This window comes from Canis lupus, chromosome 1 (assembly GCF_048164855.1).
Source record: "Canis lupus baileyi chromosome 1, mCanLup2.hap1, whole genome shotgun sequence".
In the NCBI taxonomy this organism is placed as follows: domain Eukaryota; kingdom Metazoa; phylum Chordata; class Mammalia; order Carnivora; family Canidae; genus Canis; species Canis lupus.
Genome location: NC_132838.1, coordinates 102,727,654 through 102,751,723, shown reverse-complemented (window position 1 = coordinate 102,751,723; position 24,070 = coordinate 102,727,654). Strand labels below are relative to the sequence as shown.

Here is a 24,070-nt window from a genome sequence, read left to right as displayed (position 1 = left end):
GGAAAAAGTGGGACTGGGGTCTGGCACACAGGTTTTGTCTTGGGGGAAGGGAATAACTGTAAGTAGTGAAGACATAAATGCTCCAAGAAGGAATAAAAAGAAATGAACTGAGATGGAAAATGTTAGCATTAATCCTACTCTCTCCCTTGCTTTTATTTTCCATGTTCATTCACTGATTCCTGGTTCTGTTGCCCTGCCAGTCAAATGTAAGTAAGTCCTATCTCCTTCCCCCTACCTATCCCTACCTAACTAGGGAGCCCTTCAACCCAGAGAAGGGATGTGAGGAAGAGGCAAGAATGCTGACTACCATGTTCAACAAGGGTACATTCTAAGAGATGGTCTCAGTGCCAACTCAGGCTTCAAACCCAGAATCTGCAGATCCCAGGGGGCAAATAGATGGACTTTAGGGAGGTCAACAAGCTTTTGCAATCTTGTGGAAAACTAAGTGTGCAAGAGCGAGAAAAAGGACTGAGAACTGGTGTGGTTTTCTGGGAATATGGACTTTATAACTGGTGATCAGATTTTCAGTAGAACCCCTGAACTTCTGCTCTACAAAGTATAATTGAATTGGATTGGATTGGATGTCTTCATTTGGTGGATTTTAGATGAGAAAAATACAGTGCAGAGTGGATAGGCTTCCCTCTTTTCCAAGTATCAACCTTCCTGGTCTCCAGTTGAGGAGTGGAGATGACAGTTGGTTGTTATGGAGACAGACCCTCCTTCTGGAAACCTCCAAAAACCCAGGTGGAAGGGGAGAACTGGTATCCCTGGGGTTTTTTGACTTTGGAATAAATGTATCTTCAAAGGGGTCCAGGGCTCTTAGAATGGGTAAAAGCTTCTCATTATCATTCCCTATCCTATCTCGGGACCTATGGGATACAATGAGGTATGAAGGATGACTTGATTGATTTCATATTCTTTCTGAACCCTTATTGGGAAAATGATCCCCACTGGCCGCCATTGGTCCTCTCCTTCCTGGGACTTGCACGTCAACAGTGCTGAAAGGTAAGACTTTTGTTCCACCTATCTCCCTTTGGTTTGATTATCCAGGTCCAACAAGGATAATTTCTGCTGACCTTCATTTTTTTTTTTTTTTTTTAACCCTAACCCTAACCCTGCCCGTACTCTGCTGACCTTCAATGGGTCTTTCTTCTCCTGGCTGTCTACAGCCCATCTTCTAATCTAGAAACATACAAAATTGAGTACTAGATTATCCTGAAGAAAACAAAGCACTGCACCCCTTCCTCCCTTCCCCCAGCCAATCAATCAAACAATCAATCAATAAAACCCAGTTGCCCAGAAATTAAGCACCTTTTCATGGTTTCCATATGACTAAAGGAAAGCCATCAGGCCATGGAGCTAAATTTGAGTCCACCTGACATCTAATATTTGGACAGATTGATTTCCATCTCTACTTTCTGAGTAAGATAGAAAAAGCTACATCATCACTATGTACCGATAATCCCCACAGACAATGCCTAAGGCAGTCCAGGTAACTATAACAGAATACCAGAGACTGGGTGGTTTATTTATCTTTTTAAGATTTTATTTATTATTCGTGAGACACAGAGAGAGAGGCAGAGACATAGGCAGAGGAAGAAGCTGGCTCCCTTTGGAGAGCCTGATGCGGGACTCGATCCCAGGACCCCAGGATCATGACCTGAGCCGAAGGCAGTTGCTCAACCACTGAGCCACCCAGGTGCCCTGGGACTGTAGCTTAAACAACAGTTATGTCTCCCAGTTGGAGGCTGGAAGTCCAAAATCAAGGTGCCAGTGATTCAGTTCCTGGTGAGAGCCTGCTCTTTGGCATGCAGACAGCTGCCTCCCACTGGGTCCTCAGAGGGTAGAGAGGGGAGCCATCGTGGGATTCCAACCCTCCAGGCCTCATCTAAACCCAATTACCTCCCAAACGACCCCCCTCTAGATACCATCACATTAGTGGTTAGGGCTTCAATGTATGAATTTGGATGGAACACACGCATTCATTTGATAATAGATGGTGATCTAGAACCAGCTCAGGGAAATGAGACCATAGATTTACGACTGAGTCTGCCAGCTGGGAGGCAGGAGGCTAAGTCAGGAAGTGAGGTGATGACCAGCAGAAAGAGCACCGGCTCAGCACCAGGCACCTCTGTGTTCAGAGCCTGAGTCTGCCCCTTCCTCTTCGCTGGACCTGGAGAAGTCACTTCACCTCTCTGTGCCCATTTCATGTGGCTAAATGCAGTCACAGATGTTAAGCACTTTTTAATGCAACCTGAGAGAACCAGTTCAATAGTTCTTTCTGCTTCTATCCACCCATACACACGCACACACACACATACGCTAGCATAATTATCTCTAAGTAAGAATGCAATTATTATTACTACTACTACTTATATAATATTACTATTTATTTGTTTTTTTAAAAAGATTTTATTTATTTATTTGAGAAAGAGAAAGCATAAGTGGGAGGACGACAGAGGGAGAGGCTGAGCAGGGAGCCTGACGTGGGATTCAATCCCAGGATCCCAAGATCACGACCTGACCAAAGGCAGACACTTAACTGACTGAGCCACTCAGGTGCCCCCAGATTACTATTTCTAACATTTATAGAATGTTTACCTTGAGCCAGGAATTAGGCTAAGTCCCCGTCCCCAAACTCATTCTCTTCCTTCATTATTGCCACAGTTCCAAATGGGATATAATATCTGCATTTTTCAGAGGCATTGTGAGTTCACTGACCAGCTCACGATCACCCAGTTAGTAAAATATAGCCAGGATATCACATGTAACCTGATATTCCTGACAAGTTATCACCTGATTAAGTGATATGGAGAATGGTTTTGTGAGCTTCTCAAAAACAGGATTCTCCATTAGCAAACATAGTAGAAGTCCTCGGTATGGAGGAAACCTTACCACAACCCCACGACCAGTATCAATATTCCCATTTTGTGGGTGAGGACATGGAAGGTTTACGGAGGACATTGGAGAGATCTGAGCTTGAGTTCCTGCACCCACTCATCAGCTACATGAGGTCTCGAAAATTACATGCTTTCTCTTGTGTGATCTTCACAGACAACACAGGGACACTTTTCTGATCTGAGAGGGCTAGTGTGAAGTCACTAGGGCTAAAGACTCGACACCTCTTTTTAGAGTCAGGAACGGGTAGTCTCCCCCTCTCTTCCTAGCATGGCCGAGGAATGGCTCGTGACCCTTCCCCGGCTCACTTAAGCTCCGTCCAAAATCAAATGCAGAGACTCCAGCATGTCACAGAGTTCTGGATCTCAGTCCCTAACTGCCCACCACCACCCACAGTGGACTCTACTGCCCAGCCTGTTCCTGACCCCCAGCATCTCATTTTGTGTTTGGTTTTCTACCTGTGGCTCCATCTCCACGATCCCACCATTCTGTACCACGTCTGTAACCTTGGCCGCCACCACGCTGACTCTTCTTCTGGATGAGCTGCTGTCAGGAATCCTAGGTAAATATCTTGCCACACTCTGATGGCTTTGGACTAGGAACTTTGGTGCGGAAACTTTGAGCATGAATTTCTGAGCATCTCCAAAGATGGATCAGATATGCTCACCCCTCAGGAACTCAGGCACTGACAGAGAAGAGAGACAAATAGAAATTATATTAGAGATAAGGGATGCCTCATAGTGATGATGGGGGAAGGGGACAGTGGGGATATTGAGAGAAACCCTAAATCATGCCTGCAGCACCACAGCCATACTTCCCAAAGAAGACAGGTTGTTAAATGTGTTGAGCTGGGGAAATCCATTAATTAGGACTATGTCTTTGTGTCGTATTTGCATATCATGTGGTATATCTTCTTTCTCAGGTATGATGACCAGGTTGTCAACGGATGGTAAGTGAGAGGATTCTGGTGTTTCTCTTCTCTTACCTACATGGTCATGCAGATTTAGAGAGTCATTTACATTGTTACTTATCTACTTAAAATAAAATAAGTATTTTATTTACTCATTTATTTAGTGTCCTATTGATTTAGGAAAAGCCATTCAGACAGCATCCAGTTCCATTGTGTTTCTCTGAGTTTTTTTTTTTTAATTTTTTATTTATTTATGATAGTCACACAGAGAGAGAGAGGCGCAGAGACGCAGGCAGAGGGAGAAGCAGGCTCCATGCACCCGGAGCCTGATGTGGGATTCGATCCCGGGTCTCCAGGATCGCGCCCTGGGCCAAAGACAGGCGCCAAACCGCTGCGCCACCCAGGGATCCCTTCTCTGAGTTTTAAGGTGATAGAAAGCTTTTATTACCGCATGGCAGAGCTGGAACTCTACCCAGTAGTTATTATGCTGTAGATTAGATTTTTTAAAAGATTTTATTTATTCATTCATGAGAGACACAAAGAGAGAGAGAGAGGCAGAGACACAGGCAGAGGGAGAAGCAGGCTTCATTCAGGGAGCCCGACATGAGACTCGATCCCCAGTCTCCAGGATCACACCCGGGGCTACAGGCGGCGCCAACCACTGCGCCACCGGGGCTGCCCTTATGCTGTAGATTTTTGAAGACATAAAAATAGTAGGTGCACATTGGAAAAGTTAAGAGGACATACCATTAACGTCAGCATCTCCTCCTCATCCCATCCCAGGTATGTCTAGTCTCTGGTGCATTCGTACCAGAACTCTTCACACATACATATGGTTACCCTCAACGTTTTGAGTTAAAAACGTTACGCATTTCAGAATTTGCCTCTTCTTTCAAACACCTGAACAATATTTCACTCACTCTCGTGTAATTGAATGAGTCTCCTCTTCACAGAACTTTTGCTTTCCTCTTATTTTCATTTTGCATCTGCTTCAGTTTGTGTCTATGCTGCTGCGAGCAATGCCACATTCCTGCACTCTTTCCTTTTTCTTGTTTTTCTCGTTGTTTGCATTGACTTACGTTTGAGAGAAACTCCTAACAGGGAAATGGCTGGGTCAAAGGGCATAGGCAATCAAAATTTGGACAGAGGTTTAATACATTGACACTCCCACTAACAGCCAACAAGAATGCTTATTCCCCCACATGTTTGGCAACATGGGGAATTATGGAACTTCTTGATCGTCAGTGATGGGATGGCTGAAAAAACCGGGTCCCCATTTTGTACACCAGAATGAGATCCTGCCATATCCATGTACTACCCACACTACTGCTTATATTTTTCTTTAAATGGACTCAGTTTTTTTTTTTTACCTGCAAATAAACTCAAAAAGGAAACAAGACACCACATGAGTCAGTAGAAAGCCAGTATCTTTTGTTATAAGCAGACACTGTAAAAATAAATATAGTGAAAATAAAATGTTAGTAAATTATAATGCGATACTGGTTTCTACCGAGACTCTCCCTCTGAAGCCTGTTCTCCCCACTTTGGTAGAAAGAGTGTTGGAGAGGGAGTAACAGACAAGCCAACATCATTTTTGAGACTTCTTGTGGGCTCACAGGGGAATTGTAAAGGGAACCACCCCCCACTCTCCCTCTGTGTGGGAGTTAAAAGCTGTATTGGGCTCCCCTGAGATCTCCTTGGCCATCACCGAGGGCTCATGAACCACTTCCCAGGGGATGCATTTGGCCCCAGACGCCCAGGCAGAGTGGGTGTGAGCTGGCCTTCTAGAAGCATATCTGCCTGGAGCTCCAACCTTTACCAGCCGAGTAACCAGGGACAAGTCTATCTTCTTCCCACAAACCAGGGCTAGTGCTTATGATGTTAAGGCAAAATATATGAAAAACTCAGGTGCTAGGGAGCCAGCTAGAGCTGGCCCAACTCTGCCCACCCCATACTCTGTGGGTTCTGAAGTCCAGATCTCTCTTCACCAGTTTTGCCCCTTGAAGAAAACAGCTCTCATTAGTCAACAAGAATGCTTATTCCGCCACATGTTTGGCAACATGGGGGATTATGGAACTTCTTGATCATCAATGACAGGATGGCTGAAAAAAAAAAAAAAAAGGGGTTCCCATTTTGTACACCAGTAAGAGATCCTGCCATATCCATGCAGAACTCTCCTCCATTGGTTCCCACGAGAAATCCGAGAAATTGCTTGTATCTGCAAGTAATGAGATCTGAAGAGGATTAGAGAAGCAATAGAGGTCAGGACCCTGAGTAGATGGCATTCTCCCATTTCAAGGGTTCTATTCTGCTCCTTCTTCTTTCCTTCCTCCCTAACTCCTACTCTAAGGCAATCCACTTCATCCATAAACATCAGCCCCCTGTGGACCAGACCCATCCTCCTTGGAAGGCAGCTGCACTCTAAAAAAAAACTAAAATGTGCTACTTATTCTATACACCAAGTACCTGCTGGAAAGCCAAAGATCAATGTAATAAAGCTATTATTGGGCATGATAACTTAATACCTTCAACCTGAGCCATAGGCTCATGGAGGTGAAGATCATGTGACCACATATACAGATGGGAAAACTGAGGTCCAGAAGGAAGCAGAGCATCAGGGGCAAAGTGGCAACTAACAAAAGTTTCATTAAGCACCTTTAAAAAGCCAATGTGTGTTCAGGGCTCTGCTTGCATTGTTTCTTTAATTCCCTAACAGAGGTAGATGCCATCATAACCCAAAGTGACCCTATTTGCCCAGGACATTCCCAGTTTTAGCATTAAAACTCTCTCTCCTGGGAATCCCTTAGGTCCTGGACAAGCCTCAATGGCTGTTCATCCTGTTATAATTCCATTTTTATGACGAGGACACTGAAGCACAGAGCAGTGGGGTAAGTTGCTGATGGTCCAAAAGCTAGTATGTGTAGAGCCGAGATCTGGACAAGGATCCAAATCTTTCAATGCTGTGTCACTGTTCTTGGGATGAAGTCTGAGGGCTTTGCATCATCTAGCTCCAGATACTCTTGGGTCACGGTCATCTGATACCATTGTGTCCCCATGGAGGGGGTGAGCTCTTAATCCTTCCAAAGCCCCAGGCTCCTTCCCACTCAGGACCATGCCTACCCTGTTCCCTCTGCCTGGGATGCTTTTTTCTTTCCGCTTCCCAACATCCTCACACAATTAACCCTACTCATGTTTCAGGTTTCAGACACAGCGACAAAGCCTCCAAGATGCCCTCCCTGGCATCCCCAAAAGGTCAGCAACCATCAGCACCTTACAGGCTCCCACTGTAGTCTGCAGGTTTATCCAAACACACTCCCCTTGCTCATGCTCAGTAGATGACCTTCATCACTGCTTCTGTGACTAGACTCCCTGAGCAGAAGGACCTTGCCTACTTTGCTATCCAGGTGTCCTCACCCCTTGTACATGTAGATACTCCATTAGGTTTCATGGGAGAAGAAGACTGCATGATGGAGTCTGAGTCTTCTCCTGCCTCATATCCAGTAGTCCTTTTTTTTTTTTTTTTAACTTAAAGATTTTATTTATTTATTCATGAGAAACACAGAAAGAGAAAGAGGCAGAGACACAGAGGGAGAAGCAGGCTCCATGCAGGGAACTCGATGTGGGACTTGATCCCGGGACTCCAGGATCACACCCTGTGCTGAAGGCAGACGCTAAACCACTGAGCCACTCAGGTGTCCCTATCCAGTAGTCCTTCTATCTCTGCTCTCTGCTAACTGGTCAGGGACACTTACTTGCTGGTATCTGGACTCCTAGTCTTAATGCCAATTTCTTTCTCTACTCTGCACCTCCATCGGAACCTGGCTGCCTGCACTCTCCCCTCCAGACAGATCAGAAGAAGAAAGTGAGTACTGTGTCCTTGAGATTATATTACTGTGACCCCCTCTGGGCCTTGGAATTTCTTAAAGATTCTGGGAAAGGGTTGGCCCAGACACTCACATTTAGACATTGGCCTGGGGTCAGGAGCACAGTCGATACAGATAGACTCCACCAAAGGATCTAAGCTGTGGTGTGCTGGCAGATGTTTAACAACTGTCTCTGTGAGGGATGGGGTGGGAAAGAGAGCTTCTCTACTTCTCCTCCAAGGCAAAGATTTGTCCGTCTTTTAAACCCACAGCCTAGAAAAAGGTCTGGGAACACAGCTGGACTATACAAATCTATCTATCTATCTTTTTCTTTCTTTCTTTCTTTCTTTCTTTCTTTCTTTCTTTCTTTCTCTCTTTTTCTTTGTTTCAAGATTTTATTTATTTATTCATGAGAGACACAGAAAGAGAGGCAGAGACATAGGCAGAAGGAGAAGTTGGCTCCCCACCACAAGCCTGATGTAGGACTCAATCCCAGGACCCTGGAATCAAGACCAGAGCCAAAGGCAGATGGTCAACCACTGAGCCATCCAGGTGTCCCTACACAAATGTTTCTTAAAGGAAATGAATGTTCTCTACTACTAGGAGAACATAGTAATGTACTGCTAATGCATGGTATTTTTGTTAATTGGAAGGAGTCGAAGAGAAATAATATTGGAACATCTACCTCTGTTATATTAGTGAATTTTTACAACACTATGAGCCAGATGGAGCCCAAGTTAGAAGTCATGGTTCCCTAACTGGCTGATCATCAAGAAAATGAAAAACAAAACAAAACAAAACAAAACGAAACATGATTTTCTGTGTTCTACCCACAATTTTTGCATGAGAATACCAAGGGGTGGGATCTAGGAATCTGTTCTTCAAAAGGATTTGATTCAGATGGTTTGAGAACCACTGAGCTAGAGCGTGAGTTGGCAAACTACAGCTTGGCCCACTTCCTTTTTTTTTTTTTTTTTTTTTTAAGTAAGGTTTTATTACACCTAATCACACACATTCATTTATGCATCCTCTATGGCTGGTTTCTTGCTGCCAGGGCAATTGAGTAGTCACGACTATGACTGCTGACCTGCAAAGCCTAAAATAGCTACTATCTGGCCCTTTATAGAGATATTTGTTGGGACACCTAGGTGGCTCAGTCGGTTTAGTGTCCGACTCTTGATCTCAGCTCAGGTCTTGATCTCAAGGTTGTGAGTTTAAGCCTTGCGCTGGGCTCCACAGTGGGTGTGAAGCCTACTTTTAAAAAAAGATAGAAGGTGATGTTTGTTGACCTCTGAACCAGAGCAATGCCTCTCAGGATCTTTGTTTAGAATTAAGATCCCAGCTTTGCACAGTGACAGTATTGTAGCCAATGAGGTTTATCCAAGGCAATAATTAAAATTAAGATCCATCTCAAATCTACCTAAAGAGTCAAAGCATCTGGGGTGGAGCATCACATAACCAGATTGTTTAAGTGGGGTCCATCATAATTTATGGGGGTGAAGTGAACTAATAAAGAAGTGGTGCTTTCCCCTCCATCTTCATTCTTTTTTTTTTTTTCCATCTTCATTCTTTTTTTTTTTTTTTTTTAATTTTTATTTATGATAGTCACAGAGAGAGAGAGAGAGAGAGAGAGAGAGGCAGAGACATAGGCAGAGGGAGAAGCAGGCTCCATGCACCGGGAGCCCGATGTGGGATTCGATCCTGGGTCTCCAGGATCACGCCCTGGGCCAAAGGCAGGCGCTAAACCGCTGCGCCACCCAGGGATCCCCTCCATCTTCATTCTTAAGTCCCACTTCTACTCTCCCCTTGAGAAGGAGAGGCAGTGATTCACTGGTACCCATCTGCTTTGCGTCATTGTGTGGCTCTTCTAAACACCCTCAGTGACTGTATGAATCTTCTTTCACTTATAAAGCAAGGTAATGATGTCCATGCTATTTTAGGGTAGCTTCCCTATGACTATGAGGTAGATAAATATTTATCTAAAATTTAAAATAATTTTTTTTTAAAAAGTGCACAAGAAAACTGGTGAAAACCAAGTACATTCTATTGTCTGGGTACTGGTATGGTGCCAATGTCCATTTACTGGTTTTGATAATATACTATGGTTTTTTAAGATGTTGCCATTGGGAAAAGCTAAATGACAGTTACATGTGACCCCTTTGTACTATTTTTGCAATATTTTACGAGTTTATAATTAATACACAATAAAAAATTGAAGTTTTAAAATTATTTAATGAAGGAATAATGGAGTGTCCTTGGAGCAGTGTTAATGTTATTTTACTCTCTTGCCTACTCTTTTCCATACTGAATCCCTGACCTCTGGTTCCACTGTACCCTCCAGTGAAAAGTAAGTTATTTCTCCTTTTCTAGGGGTAACTGGGATGTGTTTGGGTGTTATGAAGTATATAGGAAGCAAGAAGGGGAAGGGCGTCTTTGAATTGTCCAATTCAGGGCCCAGGTTGAGAGAGACCCTCTGAGATCTCATTATACTGCCCACTGACCCCACCTCTGAAGGAGGCTCAGGATGAGCTGTAGGAGTCCACATGCCCCTTGAGGCTGTGGGGAAAATTGAGAGAGGGTGTCTGAGACTCAGGTGGGTCCGAGGCTGCAGGTATGACTGGGTATGTGAGCACATACACATCCAAGGTTCCCAGATTTTATCAGATTCTGAAAAGCCAAAGACCACTGCCCCAGAATTCAAGGATGTATTTTTTTTGGGTAAGGTGCAGCCTACTCTTTCCTGACCCTCAGGAGAGAAATGAGATAAAAATGAGTCAAGGGGATCCTTTGTTGATAATCTTTCTAATCTCTGGGGGACAAATCCCTAAGGAAAATGGGTACCTAGAGATTCTGACAGCCTGGATAAATGTCTCCAAAGGGGACAAGTATAGTAGAAGTAACCCGCCCTGGCCTCCAGCACCTCATGAAATCTGGTGGATACCCTCCTTTCCCTCCTATGGGAGGGTCTCTTTTGAGAACCATCAGGTTGGAGTGAGCTAAGAAGGGGCCATTAACACTTTGCTGGTCCTCTCCTCTCTGTTTTTGTTGATGCCCAACGACCTGCCTGTACTGGATGTTCTCCTCCTTGCTGCTCACATCTCAACAGTATTGAAAAGTAAGATTCTTATTTCATGTTGCCCCCCACCCCTACCCCTGCTTTGTTCCCTTTCTTATCTCTTCTAAGGGGTCCACTCCCAGCCATGGATCATCTCTCAGAGAACTTTTTTTAAAACCCAGGGACTTGGGGGGTGGGGGTGAATGGATGACAGGCACTGAGGGGGGCACTTGACGGGATGAGCACTGGGTGTTATTCTGTATGTTGGCAAAGTGAACACCAATAAAAAATAAATTTATTATTAAAAAAATAATAAATAAATAAAACCCAGGGACTTGAAAAAATAGCTGTACTACTTTGACTTTTAAAAAGGTGGGGTGGTCCTATGGGAAATAAGCCCCCTCCTCAAATCAGGAATATAGGCAATGATATGGCAATGATGGTGATTACAGCTAGCATCCCTTAAGAATTTCTTAAGTGCCAGGCACTGGAAGCAGCACCTCTAAGGTGTCATGCCCGTATTCTCCCACAAGTTCTTCACAAAGTAGACATTATTTGTCCAAAGTCTGTAGGGGTGCTGACAACACTGGGACACTCTACACAAGGAGAAGGATGGATGGCTGCTTCCCAGCCTAACCTTGCTCCCATACAAGTTCCTCAAGCCATTCAATTTCCCCTCCAACCCAGACAACAAGGATTTTTTTTTTTTAAGATTTGATTTATTCATTCATGAGAGACACAGAGAGAAAGAGGCAGAGACACAGGCAGAGGGAGAAGCAGGCTCCATGCAGGGAGCCCGACATGGGACTCAATCCCGGGACTCCAAGATCACGCCCTAGGCTGCAGGTGGCTCTAAACCGCTGAGCCACCCGGGCTGCCCACAACAAGGATTTTGATGGTCTCCCCAGTTCACTGTCAAGTCCTACCACACCGCACCTGGGCTCTGCTCTCATGTGCTCCCAGTCTCCCCACCTTCTAATCTGATTTGTTTCCTCCTTATGGTCTCATCTTTCATGACCCTTTGGACTCAACACTCTGGACTTTGTCTGTGCCCATCATCTTGCTTCCTCAACCACCCTTTTTTCTGGATGGGCAACATCAGAAATCCTAGGTAAGAATCTCACTCTGGGCATGCCCTGGGATTTTAGTGGGAAGCTTGTCTGGCAAGAATATTTTTCAATAATCAGTATGGGCAGGGACCATGCAGGGTAGTAGAAACCCCAAAGATGAATCTGCCATGCTTCTGCATGTACTATGTAAACTTATAGTCTGGTGCAGGAGATGGATGGTTATAATGCAATATAGATCACGGTCCTGAGGGAGGTGCCAATGAAAAAAGGTGCCTGGAATCTAGCAGGGTTTCTCAGAGGAGAGGTAACTTATGGTGAGCTTGTCAAACTCATGGACCCAAGAGCAATTTCCATGCTGCCTTTTGTAATTCTGTTTGTGCATTGTCTTCTTTAGGTTTGCTGAGCCTCCAGGTGTTGAGTGGTGAGTAGTGATCGTGCTGTATGGGCCTTTTATTTGTTTTTACTTCTGTGCACAGAAACACAGAGTTGCTTCCTTTCTCGATGTTGGAAGAGTCTTTAGAAATCACTGAACCTCACACTCTCTCTCATCATCATCACAAACAGCATAAGTGGCTGATCAATACTAACTAGCTCCTCTGTGCTAAGTCCAGTTCTAGGTGTCAGGGAAGAGTAGGGAACCAGGCAGAAAGAAATTGGTGCCTGTGTGAACTTGCATTCAAGTGAGAGGAGAAAAAAGACAAAATAAGTAAAGAAGTAGATTAAGTGTCTGTTGGGTGTGGATGGGTCCTGTGAACACAGTGGAGAAAGAGAGATGGAAAGACAGTGTGGGAGCAGTTGACAGGTTTTTAGTGGGCGGTGAGGGAAAGTAACATTTTAGCAAAGACCTGAATGAGGTGAGGGAGCCAGTTGATTGCACAGCTGGGCCAAGGGTGCCAATGCCACCAAGCAGGAGAGTGCCTGGGGACCAAGGGGCAGCAAGGCCACCGCATCCCCTCCACTTCACATCAGAGGCCCCCAGAGGCCCTGCCTCCACCCCTTCCCTGCTTCCTTAGTGATTTCCTCTCCTCCTCCTTCTCCATGTTCATCTTTAGAAGAAACAAGTGGTTGCAGGGAAGAAGGTAAGTCATGGATCTGCACGTTTTCCTGCCTAAAGGACAGCGAACTCCTTCAGCCCGGTTTATGAAAAAGCTGCCAGAAGAGGAGAAGCCTCCAGGTAATCATGGGCAGAGCTTTAATACCCGGGAAGGTGTCCTTGTGAAGGGCATCCAGAGTCCTCAAGCTACCCTGTTCCTTCGTGCTGCCCATTGGTGCCAAGGAAACCCAATACACTGAGGTAAATGAGGGACACATTCCTGTTACCCCTGGAAATTACACATCAATCCCAAGAGTCAGAGCCAAAAGCCAAGAGAGGAAACCAGGCAATAAAAGTGAGCCTCCAGGTGGCACAGATAGTGGCCATAAGCACTTTAAAAAGCTTATGTTTATTAAGTTCACAAAAATAGATGGAGAATTTCACTGGAGAATTATAATTTGTTAGAAAAAATAGTCAAATGGCAAGTCCAGATTTGAAAATATGTAACTGAAATGAAGAATTTGATGGTTGGGCTTAACAGCAGAAAACAAGATTAGTGAGCTAGAAAACAGGTCAAGAGGAATTACTCAAAGTGAAGTGCAGTGGATAAAAGAATAGAAAAAGCACAGAAAGCATACTGGTAAAAATAACCATCAAGCAACAGATTTTTAAATTTCTGAGGAGCGCCTGCCTGGCTCAGTCAGTCAGAAGAACATGCAACTCTTGATCTCGGGATCATGAGTTCAAGTCCCATGTAGAGGTTAGAGATTACTTAAAAAAATAAAATCTTTTAAAAAAATTTATTTATTTATTCATCACACACACACACACACACACACAGGCAGAGGCAGAGATAAAGGCAGAGGGAGAAGCAGGCTCCTCGCAGGAGCCTAATGTGGGACTCAATCCCAGATCCCAGGATCAAGACCTGAGCCAAAGGCAGCTGCCCAACCGCTGAGCCACCCAGGTGTCCCAAAAAATTTTTTTTTAATTTTATTTATTTATTCATGAGAGACACACACAGAGAGGTAGAGATATAGGCAGGGGGAGAAGCAGGCTCCCCGTGGGGAGCCCGATGCAGGACTCCATCCCAGGACTCTAGAATCATGACCTGAGCCAAAGGCAGATATGCATCCACTGAGCCACCCAGATATCTTCAAAAAATAAAATATATTTTTTAAAAAGTTCTGAGAACCCCAAGGGAGTGAGTATAAAGAAAACCACTTCTAGGGATCCCTGGGTGGCGAAGTGGTTCGGCGCCTGCCTTTGGCCCAGGGCGCGATCCTGGATACCCGGGATCGAATCCGACGTCGGGCTCCCGGTGCATGGAGCCTGCTTCTCCCTCTGCCTGTGTCCTTGCCCCTCTCTCTCTCTCTCTCTGTGACTATCATAAATAAATAAATAAATAAAAATTAAAAAAAAAACACTTCTAGGAACATCATCACAGAACAGTTTATTTTTTTTTATTTTTTTATTTTTTTAAAGATTTTATTTATTTATTCATGATAGTCACAGAGAGAGAGAGAGGCAGAGACACAGGCAGAGGGAGAAGCAGGCTCCATGCACCGGGAGCCCGACGTGGGATTCGATCCCGGGTCTCCAGGATCGCGCCCTGGGCCAAAGGCAGGCGCCAAACCGCTGCGCCACCCAGGGATCCCACAGAACAGTTTAAAACCACAGACAAAGAGAATATTTTTGAACCACCCTCCTATAAGAGATCTGTAAGAGAGAGACAGAAAATTTGAAAGAAAAATAGGGAGAATTCTATCATAATAAGTATATCCCTGAGCTGCTAACCTAAAGGAAGCCAGCATAACTATTCTGACACCAGACATTGCAGGTTCTGAGTCAAGAAGTATTTCTAGAGATGAAGAGGAGCATTGAAATCGATAAAAGGATTAATCCACCAGGAAAATATGTCAGTTCTCAACCTATTTTCACCCAGTGGCTGGTTTTTACATAAAACAAAAACAGGCCAAACTACAAGAAGAAATAGATGTATCCATGATCATAATGGAGAACTTTAACACCTCGCTCAATAGATGGTGGAATAGGTAGATAAAACAATATCAAAGGTCTAAAGAAAAAAAAGGTCTAAAGAGCAACAAACAAATGTGACATAATTGATGCAGAAAGAACTCTGAACCTGACACTGAGGGAATGCACAGCCTTTTATTTATTTTTATTTATTATTATTATTTTTTTATGCACAGCCTTTTAAAGTGAACATGGGATTGTTTTTTTTTTTTTTTTCTTACCAAAACTGGCTGCATTTTGGTTCATAAAACAAGCCTTGGTCAACTTCGGATTGAAGTCATTTAGAGTATGCTCTGTAAGTGCAGTGGAGTTAGGCTGTAAATCAATGAAGTATTAGGAAATCTAAACTTATAAATTAATAAGTAAATAACCCATTGGCCAAAGGAGAAATCACAAAATAATCAGAATTTTGAATTTAATGACAGTAAGGATATTGCTATCAACACTTGGAGGGTACAGCCAAAGCTTTTTATTTTTTTGAAGATTCATTTATTTGTTTTAGGGGGAGGGAAGGGGCAGAGGGAGATGGAGAAAGAAAATATCAAGCAGACTCCCAGCTGAGCGTGGAGCTGGACACAGCCCCAAGACCCTGAGATCATAGCCTCAGCCCAAATCGAGGTGTCCCAAAGCTTTTATTTTAAAGATTTTATTTATTTGTAGGAGAGGGAAAGAGAAAGCGCGTGGATGAGTGAGAGGAGGGGCAAAGAGAGAAACAGAGGGACAAGTAGACTACCCGCTGAGCACAGAGCCCAGCTCCACATGGGGCTGGACGCAGGCTGGATATTGGGCTCAATCCCCGGACCCTGAGATCATGACCTGAGCTGAAGGCAGATGCTTAACCAACTGAGCTGCCCAGGTGCTCTGCCAAAGCTTTTTAGAGAGAAATTTATCATCTTAAATGTGGACATTAAGAGAAAGGAGGGAAGAAAGGTGAAAATGCAGGAAACCAATGGTTTGACTACCTAGCTAAAGGATTTTGAAAACGAGAAACAGATTAAACCCAAGGAGGAGGAAGGAAATGATAAAAAGCCTGTGAAAAAAAAATATGATAGAAATCAACAGTGCTAATAGCTAGTCTTTTGGAAAAAAACTAATACAAATGTATTTCTCTAGCACTGCTGATAAGAAACCAAAAAAACACAGGAGAAACAAATCACCAAAATCAGGAGGGAGGGGATGCTGCAGGTATTAAAAGAACGATAAAGAGGATAGTTTGAAACACCTTATGCCGATAAAATGGCAAGTGTAGACAAAATGGACAAAATCCTAAGAAAACTCAAATGACCAAAAGTAAAACAAAAGAAGGTGAAATATCTGAATAATCCTTTATCAAAGACATTTAATCTTTAATCAAGGAAATTTATTTTTTTAATAATTTTTTTAGACTTTATTTGACAGAGGGAGCGTGACTTCACACACAAGCAGGGGGAGCAGTAGGCAGAGGGAGAAGCAGACTCCTCACTGAGCAGAGAGCCCAACGTAGGGCTTGATCCTAGGACCCTGAGATCGTGATCTGAGCCAAAGGCAGATGATTAATCGACTGAACCACCCAGACACCCCTAATCTAAGAAATTTAACCAAACAGACTTCCCACAAAAACACACAGGGACACCTGGGTAGCTCAGTGGTTAAGCATCTGCCTTTAGCTCAGGTCGAGATCCCAGGGTCCTGGGATCGAATTCTGCATCAGGCTCCCCGCAGGGAGCCTGCTTCTCCCTCTGCCTCTGTCTCTGCCTCTCTCTCTGTGTCTCTCATGAATAAATAAATAAAATCTTTAAAAACAAGCAAACAAACAAACATACTCCCAGGGTGGATGCCTTTAATGGTAAACTCATCCAAACACTTAAAGAGGAAATCACTGATCTTCTATAAAATCTTCCATAAAATTAAAAACAGGCATCTTCCAACTTAGTTTGAGGCCAGGATAACCTTGAAAGATTTGACAGACACCCTTTAAGAAAGGAGAATTTCAGGTTAATCTTCCCCACAAACATAGATGGCAAAATCCTAGATTCAATATTAGCAAATTCAATTTGGCAAGGTTCTTTAACAAACAAGCAAAAACCATGACCAAATTGAGTTGATGCCAACAATGCAAAGGTGATATATGGAATCCTACCCTATTAACATAAAGAGGGGAAAAATCATTATCATCTCAACAGATACAGAAAAAATATAATAAAATCCCACGTCATTCATAGTTACAAAATAAAATCTCAGCACACCAGGAATGGAGGGAGCATCTTCATAGGACAAGGAGGAGCTCCCAAAAATGTAACGGGAATAGCCAGTTTAATGTTAAAATATTGGAAGCAGGCACCTGGGTGGCTCAGTTGGTGAAGTGTCTGTCTTTGGCTCAAGTCGTGATCCCGGACTCCTGGGATCTAGTCCCACATCTGGCTCCCTGCTCAGCAGGAGTCTGCTTCTCCCTCTCCCCTTGCTCATGCTCTCTCTCTTTCTCTCAAATAAATAAATAAACAAAATCTTTAAAAAATAAAAAAGAAATATTGGAAGCTTTTCCCACCTGGAGCTTGCAAATGGTTCTTGCAGTTAGCATTTCCATTGTACATTACACTGGATGGTCCATCCTGTGCAAGTCCTTCCCAGATGAGAGATATGAACTAAAAGTCACAAAGACTGCAAAGAAAGAAAGCAAACTCATCTTACACAGACATGACTGCACACACATGCAATCGTAACATGGTTATCATAAGAATTTGAGGTTTTCTGCATATTTTGCTAAAATATTTAGAATGAAAAAAGCAGGAAAGAATGTTGGGGGAGGTGAGAAGGACATTTGTACACCACGTTAGGTCAGAAGCAGGGAGGTGACAGGGTCCAATCTGGGTGTGAGGAAGATCCTCCTGGCACACCCTCCTGGCTGATGGCTTCAGGGACAGAAGTGTGGAGCAGGAGGCCAACTGGCAAGGCTGGTGCCTGGGGGTGGAGAGGAGGGAGGGGGAACCTACAGCTGTAGGCCAAAAATTGCAGGGGCAAGCGGAAATGGGGTGTGAGGTTCAAGAAGGGCATGGGTTTCCAGGCAGGAAGGGCATGCCTTCAGCATGCATTCTTTCCACCGGGTTCTCCCAGAGAAGCTTTCCCCAGCCACCACCCCCAAGAAACCACCAAGCAAGCGGACCAGATGGAACATGTTGAAATGCACCTACATGATGGTCACCTTCTTGTTCGTGTCCTACAACAAAGGAGACTGGGTAAGAAGGAGCTTCTCATCTAAGGGGGGATGGGGAGGGAGGGGGATGGGCAGAGAGAGAAGAAGGTACAGAGAAGGAAGGGAGTGAGGGGTAGGAGAGAAGACCTCTCTCAGTAAATTGAACGCCCCTCCCTCCTTCCCTCACTCCCTCCCTGTCTCCACCGCCCCCCTCCTCCCTGCCTCCATCCTCAGGCTTGGCTACAAGCCACTCCCTTCTATACTAACACAGCCCCAGAGAGTACTATGAAATACTATCATTCATTGATTCATTCATTCATTCATTCTCTTTGTCTCTGACTCTGCCTCTCTCTCTCTCTCCACATAAGGTAGGTTCTTAAGGACCAAGTAATTTGCTAAACAGTAAAAAGAGGTATAGGGGTATCCGTAAGGGGCCAGAGGCATGGAATAATGACTACTGGGAAGAAATGGCCAGTAGTCATTCATTTCATCCATACATTCAAATATTTATATATGCAGCAGGTCCCTCACTGGATGCTGGGGAGCATAAGACCCACAAGGTCCCTGGACCCACAGAGCTCACATGATAGGAGGACAGGCATGAAATGAGTGATGAGCTCCAGAAAAGGAAGCAAATCAGGGGACCTCTCACAGCATGTAGGGGAGTAGGCTGCTTTACCTGAGAAAGCAGGATGAGGTTGTAGATGCAGCCTGCCTTGAGGATTTTAGGGATAGCTGTTGTGAGTGAAGGGAAAATACAATGCAAAGACCCTGAGGCCAAAATGCATGGTTGTGCCTTTGAGGAACCAAAGGAAAATCTGCACGAGTTGAGAGGGGCAGAGGGATCTGTGTCCAGATCACAAAGCGGCCTCCTAGATCATGGCAAGAAGGAAGGTGGAGAGCCATTTGCAAGCTCTGATTTGAAGTCAAAAAGGTCACTCTGGATGTTGTGTGTGGACAGTAACATGGCATCAGGGCAAGAGTGAGAGCAGAGAAACAGAGAAGGCCTGGGTGATCCCAGCAGGATACATGGTTATGGTAGTGGGCGTGAGGAGGACCTTTTGTAGAGGTCCTTGTAGAGCAGTTTTACAAGGAAAAATGCTAGTGGGTTGGGTGTGATGGGTGAGGAAGATGGGACCAACAAGATGAGCTTTGGGCTTGGACTTGGGTCCTTGGTTAGACCAGTGGTTCTCCAATGGGAGGGTGACCTTGCCACCAGAGGATGCAGCAGCATCTGGTGATACTGTTGGTTGTCACGCCTGGGGATCCAGGAGATGCTACTGGCCTTTAGTGGGTGGAGGGCCAGGGATGCTAAACATCCTACATGGCATAGGACAGCCCCCACAACAAACAGTGATCTGGGTCAAAATGTCAGTAGGGATGAGCTTGAGGAACCCCACTTCTGGGGATGGGGAGAATCTAGGTGGAAGATGGGACAGAACATGGGTCACAACAAGAGCAAAGGAGAAGAGAGAGCAGGGAAGAGGACAGAAGGGAGGGAAGGAACGTGACCTGCCTCACCCCTACTGTGTCTTTCTCTGTTTCCGGTTCACTTCTTGGTCAATCCCCCAAGTGTTACTGCCACCACTGTAACACAGAAATGGACATCAGGTATGTCATGGCCGGGAAGGGCATTGTGTCCACTGCTGGGCTGGGAGGGCTTGCTCCTGGTTGCCTCAAGTTTGAGAAGGGAACCCCTGGTGGGTTAGAAAACTCCAATTGTAGAATTCCAGAGTTTTATGAAAAGTCCTGAGTTCATTGATTGTCCTGAACCTCAAGCCGATGCTTGACGTGGCCAGTAAAGAGCACACAGGTAGCGGGCCTTGGAGAGCTGGGGGAACTCAGTTATGAATCTGCTCAATGAATTTTATGTTGGATTTGTTTACCTTGTGGCAAAACAGACCTAACATAAAATCTACCAAGAGTTAACATTTAGTTAATTCACAATGTTGCACAACCTTCACCACTGTGGAGCTACAAAACGTTTTCATCAACCACTAGTGAGCTCTCCGTGTCTCTGTGGATTTGCCTCCTCTGGACACGTGCTGGAAATGGAATCACACACCACGTGGCCTTTGTGTCAGGCTTCACTCACCCGAGCACCGGGATTTCAAGGTCTTCCAGGCAGTAGCAGGGGTCAGTGCTTTGTTCTTTCTTATGGCTGAGTAGCATTTCCAGGGATGAACAGAGCACATTTTGTTTATCCACCCAACAGCTGAAGGACATTTGAGTTGTTTTCACCTTTTGACTATTGTGACTGGTGCTTCTACCAACATCTGTGTACACTTTTTTGTTGCAACACTTGTTTTCAGTTTTTTCGGGAATATACCAAGTGGCAGAAATGCTGGGTCACGGGGTAATTCTGTTTAACTTATGAAGGAACTACTGCTGGATGGATCCTTGATCAGTTAAAACGGTTAAATAGTGAATTTTATGTGATGCAGATTTTACATGATTTTAAAAACTACAAAAAGTGGGGGAGGCTAGAGTTACCCTTAGGCTGTAGCTTGCGGCCCCCTGCTCTATATTGTGAGACCCTCTGGAGCAAGTAGTCGAACTGATCCATCCCAGGAACTCCAGGACACAGGGCAGACCTTATGTATCTACTCCTTGCTCCAACCCTGCATGGCTCCAGTGTGCCAGGCTGGGGGTACAGTGGAGCACGGGGTGCAGCGGGGCTGGGGGTGGGAGAAGCAGGGGAGGTCCCGGTGGTCACTGAGTGTGCTCTCTAGCAGGAGGGTAACTGGCAAGCAGCGGAGGAGCCTGGAAGGCCTGGTGGTGGGAGGACATATGTAACTAGAGGGGCAGCCCTCTCCCAACTGGTGGCTGCAAGAACCCCTGGGAGGGGAAAGTACCTACTAGGGGTGACAGGGAGGGACCCCCCATCTCCTTGGGCCGGGGGATGTGCATTCTACGTGATGGAACAGCCCAGTGAGTAGGACGCGTAGGACCCAAAGCCAGGCGCACCCGCATTTCTCTGCTCTTTCATCCCTTCCTTAGGACGGACCCCTGCTGCTCCTTCTAGCAGACCCTGCTCATCTCAGCTCAGCAGTCGCCAGTCCCTCATCTGCCAGGTAGTCTGGCCTCCTCCGGGTCCCAAGAAGCTGGTCTGATCCAGATGACCAGTGTGGAGGGTAACAACATGGGTCCTCTGAGGATGACACTGCGGGAACGTGTCCCTGGGTCTGAGGGTCCGGACAGACCCAGGGGTGTGAGCATCTGCAGGGGTCTCCCCACAACTGCTCTCCATGGCCTTTCTCAACCTCCCCCCATTGTTTCTCTAATTAAACCTACACTAGTTGAAGCAGCTGAGGGCTCAGTTCTTCCATTCATGGGGGGGCAAGGGTGCCAAGAATCATAAATGCCACTTAATTCTAGCGACAACCCTGTAAGGAGCTTCTGTTATGCTGCCCACTTTGTAGGTGAAGAAACTACAGCCTAGAGAGATTGACAGTTTGCCCAAGGTCACACAAATGACAGTGCTGAGGTTTGACTCATTCCAAAGTCTGTTTTGTGTGTGTACAAAGATTCAGGTCTCCTGGGACACCTGGGTAGCTCAGTGGTTCAGCATCTGCCTTTGGCTCAGGTCCTGATCCTGGGGTCCTGGGATCGCATCAGACTCCCTGCAGGGAGCCCGCTTCTCTCTCTGCTTATGTCTGCCTCTTTCTGTGTGTCTCTCATGAATAAATAAATGAAATCTTAAAAATTAAGTCAGCTCCTACTCATAACCCAAGCAAAGTCATGAGCAAGCATGGAAGGACATTTTACAGAACACCTGGCTAGTACCCTTCAAAACTATCGAGATCATGGAAACAAGGAAAGTCTGAGAAATCAGTTAGCTGGGGAGACAGGGCAACTCCTTGCAACATGGCTCCTGCTGGACTCCCGGAATAGAAAAGGACTCCGGATGAGTGGGACAACGTGAATGGCCTGGAGTCCAGTTAATAGCATTGTTCCAACTTGAAGGATTTGTCACAGATGTGCTGAGGTCATAAGAGGTTAACAGTAGGGGAAGCTGGAAGAGGCAGGTGGGCACTCTCCACCTGCAACTTTTCTCCAAACATAAAATTATCGCCTATTTAAAAAGTTCAGAATTAAAACATCCAATTTTTCGGTGGCACTTCCTTGGATGAGCACCTGACATAACCTCATCCACATCCCCCTCGCTCCTCCCACAAGCCAACCTCACACCTTCCACCCCCTGCTCCGGCGCCTGCTGCCTTCTCGTCCGGCTCGGAGAGTGACGTCACCACGCAAGAGGCGAATCGCGAGCCCGAGGTGTTACCATAGTGACCGCGGACCCGCTCAGCGACGCCCACAGTGAGGACCGAGCCCTGCCACAACTGACCGCCAGGTCGGCGAACAGGTCGACCCCTGTGGCAGGACTTGGCGAGTGAGGGGCCAGGGGAAGGAATCAGGAACGCCTGAGTCGGAGACTTTTCTCATTCCCAGGGGCCCTCTCGTTTCTCTGCCCCTCAGAGACTACAACACCCAGAAATCCCTGGACCTCTTAGGCCGTCCGTCTGGCGGTTGCCCTGGAGACAGCGAGACGCCGGAAGACCGACGCATGAGGCGGGACCAGGCTGGAAGGAGGGTTCCGATTGGCAGAGCCGCCGCACCGGCGGCTTTAAACGACCCGTAGGGCGGTGCGCATTGAGTTGGCCCTGCTCCCAACCTCGGTCCGTGGTGCCCGGAGGTCCGTAGGCCTCGGTCATCCGGAGGGGCGCCGGGTCTGCTCAGGCGGGGCGCTCCCGGCCTGGCTCCTGAGGCCGGAAGTCCGGGCTCGGAAGAAGAGCCTCGGGAGGTGAGTGCGAGCCGCGTTTCCCACACCCCGATTTCCCTTGGGATTCCAAAGCTTCTGGTCACGATCCGCGTGTGATGTCATGGTTCCCCACGGCGAGGAGAGGACAAAGTTGAAGAGGTCGTGGATTCTGACCCGCGCGCCCTCCCATCTAGCCGTTCCCCCCACCCCCCACGCGGGAAGTTTGGCCCCAAACTGTTTCATCCTCTGTGGGCCTCAGTTTCCCCTGTTGTGACATGACCTTTGGAGCCTCTCTACCCCTTACTAGCTCCAACCCCGGAGGAGGTGCGCACTCTGTGCCTCAGTTTCCCCATCTGAATTAGGGATGATGATAGAATTTGAGTTTCTAATGAACCTTTAGACGGTGCCCCGCTCACAGTGACCCCTTAATGTTAGTGTCTGATTGTCATCATCATCATCATCATCTTTTGTTCAGGAATTTGGACAAGTTCTATTCCTCACCCAGGAGACTCAGTATGTTGACCTGAGAAGTGAATGCGGTGGGTTATGAGCGCTAATCTTGCCTCTCAGCACACAACCCATGAGTGTGCTCCCTGAGGGATGCTCTAGGGTTTGGTGGTGAGACGCTGGAATTCCAGAGACCTGCCCTTGTCACGTCCACTGCTCATTGGCCCTGGTCAGTTCTTGTCCTCGATGAGCTCTGAGTTTCCTCCAGTGGAACCTGCCGGGATGGACCTGCAGTTCTAGCTTCTTGTCCAGGCACTACTCTACCTTTGCTGGACCAGCTGTCTGGCAAGACTGCATCATCTGTAGGATAACCAGGGCACCGGTGCTTGGTTGACTTGGAGGTCACTTTCTTTTTTTTTTTTTTTTTTTTATTTATGATAGTCACACAGAGAGAGAGAGAGAGGCAGAGACACAGGCAGAGGGAGAAGCAGGCTCCATGCACCGGGAGCCCGACGTGGGATTCGATCCCGGGTCTCCAGTATCGCGCCCTGGGCCAAAGGCAGGCGCCAAACCGCTGCGCCACCCAGGGATCCCTGGAGGTCACTTTCATTGCAGTCAGAAGATGTGGTGCTCCTGCCTTCACCCCACCTTACCCTCCCTGTAGTATCAAGCATCTTTTTCTTCTTAGTCTCAGATATGCCTTCATTGCTTATTAGTATTAGGTTTTTTAAAGGTATCTAGCGAAATTGGGCCAACCCATGTTTCCCTCACCTTGTCTCTGAAATCAGGGTGTAACCTCATGATCCCTGGAGGGGTAAAGCCTGGC

The 24,070-nt window shown here is 46.1% G+C and overlaps 1 protein-coding gene and 1 long non-coding RNA gene across 3 annotated transcripts; one reads left to right on the top strand and one right to left on the bottom strand.

Annotated features, from left to right (window-relative positions):
• Positions 1 to 2,435: 2,435 nt before the first annotated feature.
• On the top strand, positions 2,436 to 21,342 carry EDDM13 (epididymal protein 13). Of its 2 annotated transcripts, XM_072843451.1 has the most exons (8): positions 2,436 to 3,460; positions 3,821 to 3,847; positions 7,007 to 7,060; positions 7,653 to 7,670; positions 12,911 to 12,970; positions 17,957 to 18,078; positions 19,609 to 19,646; positions 21,036 to 21,342. In XM_072843451.1, exons 1-8 carry the CDS (start codon positions 3,244 to 3,246, stop codon positions 21,058 to 21,060), a joined length of 561 nt encoding a protein of 186 aa, XP_072699552.1. In that variant the 5' UTR covers positions 2,436 to 3,243; the 3' UTR covers positions 21,061 to 21,342. The 2 variants fall into 2 exon arrangements, with proteins under 2 accessions (XP_072699552.1, XP_072699563.1); XM_072843462.1 differs by lacking the exon at positions 7,007 to 7,060 and having other exon boundaries at positions 2,445 to 3,460.
• Positions 15,619 to 22,968, bottom strand: LOC140642652 (uncharacterized). The gene is made up of 3 exons (XR_012039069.1): positions 22,711 to 22,968; positions 17,391 to 17,503; positions 15,619 to 16,817 (listed from the first exon to the last, which is right to left on the bottom strand). It is a non-coding gene; the product is annotated as an uncharacterized lncRNA (long non-coding RNA).
• Between the last annotated feature and the right edge of the window lie 1,102 nt (positions 22,969 to 24,070).

Coding starts and splice junctions, on each gene's coding strand:
- EDDM13 (XM_072843451.1), top strand. CDS start 3,244: ATGTCACAGAGTTCTGGATCTCAGTCCCTAACTGCCCACCACCACCCA. Junction 3,461..3,820: donor GCTGCTGTCAGGAATCCTAG/GTAAATATCTTG, acceptor CTTCTTTCTCAG/GTATGATGACCAGGTTGTCA. Junction 3,848..7,006: donor GACCAGGTTGTCAACGGATG/GTAAGTGAGAGG, acceptor CTCATGTTTCAG/GTTTCAGACACAGCGACAAA.